Below are 13,031 nucleotides of genomic sequence, written 5' to 3' on the forward strand. Positions count from 1 at the left end.
GATACACTGTCCCTCCTCAGTTTTGGGCTTCTCTAGAGACTCTCCATCAACTGTGACGAGGCATCAAGCCATGGTTATCAAACGAGGAAGGTAACTTCTGCGCCGTAGCATGTCTATGACTGGTCGGCTAACAAGCCAGAAATGGTTGTGTTCAGGAGGCATGTGTCACTCAAAGTGCAGAGTTAGGGACTTCGGGATAGAAGGTTGGTGAGGTTCATACTTGGTGGGTAACGAGTATGACTACCATCTAAGGAGAAGTGAAGCACTGTCTTGTGACCGGGGATTGTGTGATCTTCGCACCAAGTGACTACAATGGACTCAACCATCCTAACTGTGAAGTATGACCCCTTGAAACGCCCCAATGTCTTTGGGCCACGCCTTGGGTTTATATGGATCATGGACGGATCATCAGTATGCCTATGACCGAAACGAATGTTGACAACAGTTATGACCTAACCGAACAACCTCACCCCTTTGTTATTATTGATCTTGTTTAGTTTCTTGTGCAGAGTATACAGATTGAGACCTGTGACACCTCAGTTTGTCGTTGGAGAACAAAGTAGTTCCTCACTCCCTATGGGATTCGACCCTACACTTATCACTAAGACTTGTTTCTTGTTGTGAGATGTAGGAGTGTGCATTGTCTGTACCGAGCATACACAAGTATTTTGCTCGCTGCAGGTGCGTGTCACCCAGCACATAAGTTCTTCGCCATGATAAGGCTATCATGGGCAAGCTTTAATTTCTCTGTGTAGAATGAGGCACTCTCATGTGCCTCAAGTCGGATCTCATCAAGCTCTTGGATGCTAAGCTTCCTGTTATGACCTGCCTCTGCCCAATCCATATTCATCTTATTCATTGACCAGAAGGCCATGTGTTCTAGCTCCACGGGTAGATGACACATCATGCTGAATACCATCCGATATGGGGACATCCCAAATGGGGTCTTGAAAGTCGTTCGATATGCCCAGAGGGCATCGTCAAGCCTGGTACTCCATCATTTTCTGCGTGGTCCCACGACCTTCCTCATGATGTTCTTGATGATTTTGTTGGACAACTCGGTCAATCCATTCGCCTGTGGGTGATATGCTATGGATACCCGATGATGTACTCCATACTTCTTGAGTAGACTCCCTATCGTGGCATTATAGAAGTGTGTACCTTGATCGCTGATTATTGCTCTGGGCACACGAAAACGACTGAATATGTGGGATCTAAGGAAGCTGGATACCACCCTTCCATCACTGGTCTTGGTTGCCTTTGCCTCTACCCATTTGGACACATAGTCCACTGCCAGTAGTATTTATTGATTTCCTTTTGAATTGGGCAAAGGACCCATGAAGTCCATGCCCCATACGTCGAACACCTCCACCGACAGAATAGGGACGATGGGCATCTCATTTCTTCGGGTAATATTACCCTCTCTTTGACATTCATAGCACCTTCGGCACATCTCAAAAGAATCTTTGAAAATTGTGGGCCAATAAAACCCACAATCCAGTATCATCCTTGTTGTCCGTCTGTGCCTAAAGTGGCTACCGCATTTCTTGGTATGACAATGCCGCATGATACTCTCTTGCTCAAACTTGCCTACACACCTTCGGATTACTTTATCTGAGCACATCTTCCATAGGTATAGATCATCCCATATGAAGGACTTGTTGTCGGCTTTGATCCGATTCTTCTGATATGGTGTTGTGACCATATAGTTGACTATGTCTGCGTACTATGGTTCTCTGGTCATAGTCTTCCCCATGTGGTATAGCTTTTCATCTGGGAATACATCGTTTATGGGCATACCATCTTCTTCCAGCAGGATGTAGGATAGATGATCTGCTACTTGGTTCTGGGCACCACTCTTGTCTTTGATTTCGATGTCAAATTCCTGCAATAAGAGAATCCATCGAATCAACCTTTGTTTGGATTCCTTCTTTGCCATCAAGTACTTCAGGGCAAAGTGGTCTGTGTACACCACAGTCTTGCTTCCGAACAGATATGACCTGAACTTCGCAAAGCAAAGACTATAGCCAGAAGCTCCTTCTCGGCCGTGGTGTAATTGCATTGGGCAGCATTCAGAGTCATTGAGGCATAGTATATCACATTGCTCTCATTTCCAATCTTCTGCCCCAACACTGCTCCGACGACATATCCGCTTGCATCACACACGAGCTCAAAGGGCATCCCCCATTCTGGTGGTTGGATGATGGGTGCTGTGGTCAGATGTTGCTTCAATGTCTGGAACGCCTCATGACATTCTGGGTGAAATCCTAGGGCACATCATTCTTCAATAATCTGGTCATAGGCTGCGCTATCTTGGCAAAGTCTTTGACAAAGCTCTGGTAGAACCCGGTGTGTCCAAGGAATCCTCTAAGCTATTTGACTGATGTAGGGGGTGGTAACTTGGCAATGATATCGACCTTTGCCTTGTCCACCTCAATTCCGCGCTCTGATATGACATGTCCCAAGACTATGCCCTCCTTTACCATGAAATGACATTTCTCATAGTTGAGCACAAGGCTCTTCTCCACACAACGCTTTAACACCAATTCAAGATTGCCGATGCATGAGTCAAAATCCTTGCCATAGACAGTGAAGTCATCCATGAACACCTCTATGCAACTCTCCAAGAGATCGGAGAAGATACTCATCGTGCAATGTTGGAATGTGCCCGGGGCATTACATAGCCCAAAGGGCATTCTCCTGTAGGCAAAGGTGCCAAAGGGGCACATGAAGGTGGTTTTGTCCTGGTCCTCCAATGCGACCATATTTGCATATATCCAGAATATCCCTCAAGGAAACAAAAGAACTTATTTCCGGCCAATCTTTCCAACATTTGATCAATGAAGGGCAAAGGGAAGTGGTCCTTGCGGGTTACCTTGTTGAGCTTGCGATAATCGATGCATACTCGCCATCCGGTTTACAGCCTGGTTGCGACCAACTCTTTCCTTTCATTCTCTATGACTTGGATCCCGAACTTCTTTGGTACCACATGTATTGGGCTCACCTAATAGCTATCCGATATAGGGTAGATAATCCCCAACTCCAGTAGCTTAAGTATCTCGTTTTTTACCACATCCTTAATCACCGGATTAAGCTTCCTTTGGGGGTCTTTGACCAGCATGGCATCGTCCTCTAGTATGATGTGGTGTTGACAAACATTAGGGCTTATGCCCTTGATATCGGCTAAGGTCTATCCTGTGGCCTTCTTATACCTCCATATGAGCTGTTGGACTCTGCTCTTCTGCTCTGGGCTCAGCTCTGAACTTATGATCATGGGCAAAGTCTGATTCTCCCCCAGATAAATGTACTTCAAATGATTGGGGAGTGGATTCAGCTCAAGCGTATGTGCTCTGACTAGGGATTGGCATGTTAGCTTCCCTTAGTTGCCTTGACCAAATTGAAAGTCACAATTTCTCAATCGAATTGGCACGTTAGCTTCTTGATTGCACAGTCAATCTGGGCTCGAGCCGTCTTAAGGAATGGTCTACCCAGAAGCATCACTGTTGGCTTTGCCATGGAACCTCCCATGTTGAGCACATAGAAGTCGGCTGGGAAGATAAGGTCGTGGACCTTAACAAGAACGTCATCCACTATGCCCTCAGAGTACACACTTGACATGTCCGCCAATTGGATCACCACTCGTGTGGGTTTGAGAGGTCCTATCTTCAGCTCCTGGTATATTATCAAAGGCATAACGTTAATCGATGCGCCCAGGTCCAGCATTGCTTGCTCGATCTTTGTATCTCCAATGATGCATGGTGTGTAAAACATTCCCAGATCTTCGCATTTTGTGGGCATATCCCTCTTGAGTACAGCTGACACTTGTTCTCCCACCTGGAACTTGGCATCGTTCGTGTACATGACCTTCTTGGTACAGATCTCTTTGAGAAATTTTGCACATTTGGGCATAGTGTGCAATGTTGTGAGTAAGGGGATATTGACCTCCACCTTTTGAAACGTCTTGACCAGGCTGCTCATCTCCTCTGCCTCACGGTTCTTGGCCAATCGGCCTGGGAAATGGGGCTTGATGACCACCTTGGATTTCTCTTCGGCTTCGGGCACATCCTCCTTTTTCTGTTCTGGGATATGTTTGAGTGGTTTCTCCATCGCTATCTCTTTATCCACCATATCTTCATTGTCTGTGGGCACAAACTCTTCCTCAGGCATATGCACTACTTTAGGTAAAGTGTTGCCACTCCTCAGGTTGACTGCATTCACCTATGCCTTGTTGTTAGGTACCACGATCTGTGGGGTAACTCTCTGTTGTTCTTGTTGACGTTCATCTGGGCAAAATTCAACTGCATGTGGGTCATTTAAGTGTTCACATTATGTATGGCCCCTCTGGTCTCAAGCTTGAACTTCTCATTATCTTGTAGGATCTTGGCTACACTCCTCTGGGTCTCTTGTATGCATTCGAACATCGCCTCCATCGTTGGATCTTTGCCCGGATTCTGCTGCTGATTTCTGTTGTTGATTCGGAGGTTGATTGAGGACAAGGTAGTGATTACCCCCGTACCGCAGGTTCTCGTGGTTTCTCCATGGTTGGTGGTATCCTTGACCATTCTGGTCATATCTTTGCTTCTGCCCATAGTTCCATCCGTTGCTATTGTTGTTATGCCCAAAGGCATTAACTTGCTCTTCTTCGAACAGGGTAGAGCACTGGTCCGTCATATGATTGGGGTCAGTGCATAACTGACATGCTTTGACGGGCTTCTTGATTTTAGGCTTCATCATATCCACCATTTCTTTCACCGCATCACATAATTCATCCACCTTTAAGTTGTTCTGGTTCTGGGGTACAGTTGTGTTTCCTCCGGGCACAACCGCTCCATCTTATTGGAATTCCTCCTCCATTTCTGCAAAAAGTTTGAAAGCTTCACTGGGTAATTTGTTGAGTATCGATCCTCCACACGCCGCATTGACCAATAGCCTCTCATTTGCCCTCAATCCATTCACAAAGTATTGGATGAGGTCTTGGTCAGAGATATGATGCTCTACACGGATGTCGAATTCATTTGCCTTTAGATCCGAGAACAGTTTCTCAGTGGAGAGTGTGTTGAAGTTGGGCTTGTATTGATGAGCGACCGCATAAATCTGCCAATCGCCAATTGGAATTGCGCAAAGAATCTTCAGGTGGAGCTCCCACTGGTTGTATTTGTCTCTGGAGATGGATTGAACCTCGTTCAAAATTTGGTTGAATCTGTACTCCATCTCATCAACCGATTCCATCCTTAGCATCAGAAAGTTGTCGAATTTTTGACATGCTAGGGATAGCTTGTTTTCCGTAATTTCTTCTGATCCGATGCTTAGTCTTTTAAGGATACCCCACATCTCTTTGGCTGTTTTGCAATCCATGATCTTGGAGACATGTTTGTCAGAGACAGTGCCAGCAATGATGTTGTTTGCTAGGTTGTCTAATTCATCCTGCTTCCTTTCTTCGGAGGTGAACTCAGCTTTGTCCTTGATCCTCACATCTTAGTAGGGCTCTTTTCCTGCTTCTGTTGGCTGCCTCGTAATTGACTCCTTAATTACGATCGGGCCGTTAGTGATAATTTTCCACATTTTGTAGTGTTGAGCCTTGTGGAAGCTTTTGATCCTGAACTTCCATACATCGTAGTTGTCTACGGAGAATGGCGGTAGAGACGACATCCTGCTAAAGTTATTGTCCATAGTGGCAAAATATATAAGAGAAATGAAAAATGCGCAGATAGCACGGAGGAAACTTTTGAAAAGTTTGTAACCCTTTGAAAGGATCTAGTTCAGTAGAACTAGGTCAAAGTAATTTGTTCTTGCAAACAACCTGCTCTGATACCAATTGTTGGGTCCCGGAGGGTCACTGAACTAGTGTAGGGGGCGGGAGGGAATGCATTAGTAGGCTATTTTAAAACTTAAAACTTCTTTCGATAACTGAAGTAAGTGGTGTTGACGTGATCAGTGAAAATCAAGATCAGTTGAAAGAAAGCGTAGACTGATACTGATATTGTTTCAGTGGATAACTTTAGTATGAAGAACAAGTCGACAAACTTATAGTTTAGTTGAAGCTTCAGTCTAATCAGTTGAAATTCAGAGTAAGTGTTATAAATCTTACTGACTACCCAAAGGTTTTCCAGTTAAACTGATAACACTTGGTGCGCGAAAACGATTTAAAAGAAATAGCCTGTAGTGAAACAAACTATCAATTTTAAGGTTTCTCTTTTGAAGTTAACAGTTTCTGTATAGAAGCTTTGTGCGCAGATAAGATACGAAATACTGAAAGAAGTATATGACACAGAGATTTTTAATGTGGTTTGAAAAATCATTTCTTACGTCCACGGTCTATAGATCACACTGAAAATCGATTACGCTTGTGCTTACGGGTGCACAACAAACCTATAAACTGAAACAACTATTTCAGTATCAACACGCTGGGTTGGATTTTTCGTCTCTTTTCTCAATCTCATAGATACGCTAAGACTTCACTCGTCTTGCTTGCGGGGGCTGAGAACTCTTCGAGTTTAGACAATCGTCTAAAACTCTATCATTCAAACACTTTTTTCGCTCGGTTGAAAAGGGGTTTGAAAATCTTCCAACTAGGATTACCGAGAACAGGCTCTTGAGTAATCAAGGGCTAGGCTAAGGATGGATGAATATGGTTGCCTAGACACTTCTAAGAGAGTGTTTATAAATCAGGTGAATTGATTTTTACAACACTGTTTACTCTCTTCTTCAATCCAAGTTTGATTGCTAAGTAAGTAGCTGACTTGATATTTTAGCAGAGCTTCAACGTAAGTCTTTGAATCGGTGGTGTTGAAGGTTGTTCCTTGAGCTCTATTTATAGGCGGAGGATGTAGAATAGATCCGTTGGAGGAGATCCTTCTTCAAATACTGTCGTTGACACTTGATTTGATATGTGCTCAGGGTCTTCGTCCTCTATCTCCCTTTTCGCCAAAATGGGTATGGTCTTCAGGCATGGTGAGATGGTGTTACAGTATAAAGTAACACGGATAAAGTAACTCTGCTCAGTGAAGGACGATTTGCCATATCCCAGCATTTAATGCACCGTCCTTTGCATTTAATGCGGCGTGTACCAGAAGATATCCTTTGTCTTTATTCGTCTAAGTGATATGTACTTTAATACATCTTCAGTCCGTCTTTTTTTAGCTTTAGATCGATCTATTCTTCTGATCCTTAAACAAGTCTTCAGAGAATGTTTTGACTAAAGATTGCTTCCTCATTCCAGTACTAGTCCTTCATTTATTGTTGCAATAACATCAGGTGAGCTTCAGTTGGTCAGTACTTCAGTCAGCTCTTCATCAGTCTTCAGACTTAAAGCTTTGCCGCTTTAGTCTAACTAGATAAAGAACTCTAACACATGAGTTCGAAAATAGTCTAGTCTAGAAAAATAAAATCTAAGGGTTTTGGGATCATCAAAACAATGTTAGGATATTTCTTCAATTTCCCAACAGTAAATATATTGAAAATCTCGCCACCATTAGGATTCAAACCCAGGTCAAATGTTTGTTCATATGGTACATTGATTTGTTCATAGAAATTATTGACTTGTTCGTTAATTTTTCACGCATTCTCCATTATCTAAATATTTAGCATTCTCCGTGGATCCATATATATATATATATATATATATATATATATATATATATATATATATATATATATATAGGGGCGCGCTCCAGTGAGACCCCATAATTTTCGTGAAACACTAGGACAATGAATAAGACATATAATACTAATGAACAAAACGTATATCTAATGAACAAGATGTATATACTGATGAAAAATAAAATTTAAAAAATTCGTAATGAATAAGACATATATACTGATGAACAGGGCTGTATATACTGATGAACAATGCAGTATATGCTGATGAATAACAAAATTTAAAATATTCAGCTCCTTCCAGGATTCGAACCCTGTGAAAAAAAATCACCCTCCAGATACAATATCAGCCATAGGATTGATAAAATAAACGCATCAGATCGTGCCCTAGATCTCACTAAAATTAGGGGGTCTCATTGGAGCGGCCCCCTATATATATATATATATAGGGAAAAGTTTAATTGAGAAAGACAAATATTTAAAGAACTGAGAAACAATCTCATCCATTGATCACGATCCATCAAACGGTCCAGAATTAAGAATAAATCTCGTGTCCAGATTTTGATGAACATATCAATAATTGTGATGAACATGTCAGAAATTTTTAATGAACGGACATATTTGTTGAAAAAATGTATTTGTTTAAAATTTGGCACTCCAGGATTCGATCCTCAAACCTTTCCAAATGTTCAATAAAATTATTGCTATGTTCATCAAAAACTATTGACATGTAACATGTTCAATGTTCGTAACTTTTAGAAAAAAATTAATTTCTCCATAGAATCTAACCTTATATATATATATATATATATATATATATATATATATATATAGGGTCAGCTTTAATGGAGACCACTTCCCTATATAGAGAATAAAGACCAAATCAGAGCCATTGATCTCAACAAAATCAATGAATCAGATTAATCTGAATTCTTCAAGTTTAGGAAATCTCGTAAATTCTTCATTTTCCAATTTTGGGGAACCAACGAACATTATTATGAACTTATGAACATACTAATGTTCGTTGATGTGTTCGTATAAAAAATAAATGAACATACTAATGTTCGTCGATATTTTCGTATAAAAACAAATGAACATATAAATAAACATACCTATGTTCGTATGTTCATAATAATGTTTGTTGGTTCCCAGAATTGGAAAATGAGAAATTTATGGGATTTCCTAAACTTGAAGAATTCGGATGAATCTGATTCTGATGAGGAGTGATGTGTGCAGAGCAGGGAAATGATGCAAATCAGAGGAATCGACTCCACCAGCGGAATAAGTATGGCAAAGGAAGTGCACTCGTCAGGGGAAATTATCTTCGCCAGAGAAATCACCCTCGACAGAGAAGTCACCATCGTCAGAGAAGTCATCTTCGCCAGAGAAGTCACCCTCGACAGAGAAGTCACCATCGCCAGAGAAGTCACCTTCGCCAGAGAAGTCACCCTCGCCAGAGAAGTCACCATCGCCAGAGAAGTCATCCTCGCCAGAGAAGCAGCCTTCGCCAGAGGAACTACCTTCATCAGCGGAATCGCCAGAGACGCGGAAGATTTCCCGCGTGAAGACAAATTTACCGACATGCCCCTCTATCACGCCAAGCGCATGCACCATAGATGATTTTACTATTTTGCCCTCCTATGTAGTCTATAAATAGAGCCTGAGCTCGTGCATTGTGATTACGCTATCTCTTATTTTCAAATACAACAGCTAGTTTTCTCTTGAGCTCCAGTTTTCCAATTGTTTACTTTGCTTTCTCCGATCATCTACACTAGGTATAATCACGCTTATTATTCTTTAGATTAGGTGTTGGTTTATAGTTTCACCAACTGGCGCCGTCTGTGGGAAGGCTACTGAGTTAGGATGTGAGTTTACGGACGCCGGCGTGGGCAGATCTGAAATTCCAATCGGGTTTGCGCGTGTCGGTACCGCGGGAGCCGATAATGCGGACACCTAGATGATTGCGAGCTGTTAATTATGTTTTCTCGGGTTAATGCGCTTTCAATTCTTTGCGATCTGTGTTTAATTATGCTTTTGGTGCATGGGGAAAGGTGGCGAAAGTCGTAAATCATGAACTGGGGGGATATGTGTTTATCTACCGATTGATCGGTTCGATTATGGGTGAATACAAAGTTTCTTCGTATAAACGGGATCTTATTTGTAGATCTGACGTTTATACTGGTGAATTGTGGAGTATCGCTCTGTTTTTGTTTGATTTGGGTTTTGGTTGACGATTTATGGGGTTTCGCTTCGGTAGAATGTTGTTGATTGGGCTTGTGTTGTTGATTTGTGGATGTTTTCCGTTTAAGGGTAATAATTGTCGATATTTCTCGTGTTTTTATGGCTAATCTTCATTTTATATCGGTGAATTATGGGGTAATGACTTGTTTCTGTGATGATTGGGCTTGCACTGTTAATTTGCGACTATATTTCGACTGAGGATGATAATTGTTGGTGGGCTCCATATTTTCTTCGACTAATCCTTGTTATATACCCTGTTTAGCACGTTATATTACTAATCCGGCTGATTGCCATGATAACTCTGTTGTTTTTGGGTTTTCCCGGTTAAAATAGCACACGATCGTGGTAATTCTGGGTTATGATGTTCGTTTTCTCGCAAATTCTTTACTATATCTCATGCTTAACGTTTTGTGCTAACAAGCTTCTTGGTGGTTGTTCTGTTTTATGTCTATCTCTGGACACTCTGTTTCTCCTGCCGGATCTTGATAAGAGTCTACAGGGGAAATTTCTGTTGTTCGGGCTTTTATTGTTCTAATCTATGCCTTGGGTTTATTTCCCCGGGCATGGAGTTGTCTTAAGGGGAATTTTTTAACGGCCTCTGCGCCGGTGCTTGGAATTTCTCATATCGGGTTTTCAATCAGTAGGGGAGGCTCTATCCATTTGTTATCTAGATTTCTTCTCACTATGTTTTTATCTAGGTACTATGGGATCCTCTGATGCTCACCGCAACTTGGAGAAGGAGTTCGATTCTGCTGCTGTCACTACCGAGGTGCCTACCTCACTGTTCAATGGCCTTCAGGGTAACCCCACTTTCACTGTGCCACCGGGTTTTCAGGCTATCTCAGCCACTCCGACAACAGGGTTGAACGTCAATGCCCAGAGGTTTGCTCTGGTAACACCGGGCTCTGATCTGCCAAGTCTGGCCCCCGCGTCTGGAGTGGGATCTATTAACTTCGGGCTGGCAGAGCAAATGATGGCTTTGCTCAGCTATGCTAACATGCGACAGGCACTGGGAACTCCGATGATGTCTGTCATCCCTACTATGGCTACCCCGGTTGGAGCAGTCAACCCGCAGGGCACTGAGGCCCCACCTCCCGCTGCTCAGGAGGCAAACATGTTGGCAATCAACAAACAGGCTGTGATGCCTGAGGAAATGCAAGGGGACGCTGCTGACAGAGAACTAGCTAGACCAGAGGGGAGCCGTGTTAGGCTCAACAGTGTTGTCAGGAAGGAGAGGGTTGACGAGTCTGACAGTCAATCCGTCTCCCTTGTGTTTGAGGAAGAGAGACCGAAGGAGAAGGCACGGTTGAAAAAGCAGGTGTCACAGCTGAAACACCAACTTGAGAATCTGGAAGAATCGTTGAGGGAGAAATCCCGGAGGGACGACAGGGAACAGAGATTTGAGCGGTCGTACAGAGCAGATAAGTCTCACCGCCCAGAGAAATCACGGTACATCGAAAGAGCAGAGGAAAGGGAGCTGGAGTTTTCCTCTGGCAGGCCAGGGCACCGGGCTCACAAGCGTCATGACCGTGACGTGCCAAGGGACAGAAGGGAGCAGGGAAGGTATAAGGAGGACAGGAGGGCTAAGACTTCAAGGTTTCATCCTATCAGCAACCGTAGTCCTTTCTCTGATGATATTTTGGCAGACACTTTACCGAGGAGCTATAAACCCATCTCGCTAGATTACGATGGCACTACCGACCCAGAGGTCCACCTCAATCGTTTTGAAGGGTTGGTCACACTGCATATGTATACTGAGGGCATCAAGTGCCGTATCTTCTCCACTACTCTCACTGGACCAGCCCAGCTATGGTTCGGAACGCTCGCCCCCAATTCTATTCACTCATTTGAGGATTTACAGACCCGCTTCTTACGTCAGTTCGCAAGCTCGCGAAGGGTGGGGAAGTCGGCTCTGTCGCTGATGGATATCAAACAAGATCAAACTGAAACATTGAGAGAATACACTGCCAGATTTAACTTAGCCGCTCTGGAGGTGCCAGAGGCGGAATCTCAGATTAAAAATTATGCCTACGTCAGAGGGCTCAAGCCGGGGCTCTTCTTTGACGAGCTACAGATCCGACCAGCGAGGGATTTCGACGATATTATGGCAAGGTTTCCAGGCTATCTACAGTTGGAAGACGCCAAGATGGCGAGAAATGCTGAAAACGATAAACATAAAGTTAAAAGAGCTGAGGAAGCACCAGAGAGACAGAGACACCAGGACAGAGCACATTCAGAGGGTTACCTCCGAGGGTACTGCCACCCCAAGGAGGAATGCCGCCCCAGCAGCAACGTACCGTGAACGAAGTCACGCGATTTACTGAATACACGCCTTTAAATAAACCACAGGAGGAAATCTTTCATTTGATAAAAGATCAACTGTTCTTCCGGGCACCGGGAACCTACCGGGATGGGCCACCACAGGAGGGGTCTAATAATAAGCTGTGTGAGTATCATAACTCTTTTGGACATTACACAAAACATTGCGGACATCTCAAGCATCAGTTAGAGCTACTGGTGCGCTAGGGAAATCTCGACCAGTTCATTGACAGAGGAAATGAGGGCCAGAGGAGGAATGATCAGAGGGATCATAGGGACCAGAGGGATCATAGAGATCAGAGGGATCAGAGAAATAACCGGGATCAACGACAAGAACAGGGGAATAATAGGGATCAAAGAAATGACAATCGGGATAATCGTAGGGAAGGGCCAGAGAGACAAGCACCTCCTCCCCCGTATCGGAGGGAAGTTCATATGATTTGCGGAGAGAACGGGACGCCCACATCAAATAGGGCTAAAAAACAAGTGGTCAGAGCAGTGAAGTCAGGATACTACCACAAGCAGGTTATGGAGGTTACAACCGCGGCAGAAGAGCCGATGATCACCTTTGGGGCAGAGGATCTACGTACATTAATGTATCCGCACGATGATGCGCTGGTTATTATGGCGGATATTGCCGGCTGTATCGTTCACCGTGTCTTCGTATACTCGGGCAGCGCGGTGAACATCCTATATTGGGAGTGCCTTCAAAACATGGGAATCGACGTTCACATTGAGCCAACGAATGCCCCTTTGTTTGGGTTCGGAGGAGAAATGGTCATGCCTCTGGGTTATGTGGAGTTAGCGTTAAATCTCGGCACTACGGCTGCTAATAGCAAAACTAGGATGGTGCGGTTCTTGGTGGTTGACATGCC

At 43.6% G+C, this 13,031-nt stretch overlaps 1 protein-coding gene across 1 annotated transcript; it reads right to left on the bottom strand.

Moving 5' to 3' along the window:
- Positions 1-3,414: 3,414 nt before the first annotated feature.
- On the bottom strand, positions 3,415-4,167 carry LOC131025820 (uncharacterized). Its single transcript, XM_057955608.1, has one exon. It carries the CDS (start codon positions 4,165-4,167, stop codon positions 3,415-3,417), a length of 753 nt encoding a protein of 250 aa, XP_057811591.1.
- Between the last annotated feature and the right edge of the window lie 8,864 nt (positions 4,168-13,031).

The sequence above is a fragment of the Salvia miltiorrhiza genome, chromosome 5, assembly GCF_028751815.1.
Source record: "Salvia miltiorrhiza cultivar Shanhuang (shh) chromosome 5, IMPLAD_Smil_shh, whole genome shotgun sequence".
Lineage (NCBI taxonomy): Eukaryota > Viridiplantae > Streptophyta > Magnoliopsida > Lamiales > Lamiaceae > Salvia > Salvia miltiorrhiza.

What these genes read in the sequence shown, in the direction of transcription:
- LOC131025820 (XM_057955608.1), bottom strand. Translation starts at nt 4,167, where the DNA reads ATGCCTGAGGAAGAGTTTGTGCCCACAGACAATGAAGATATGGTGGAT.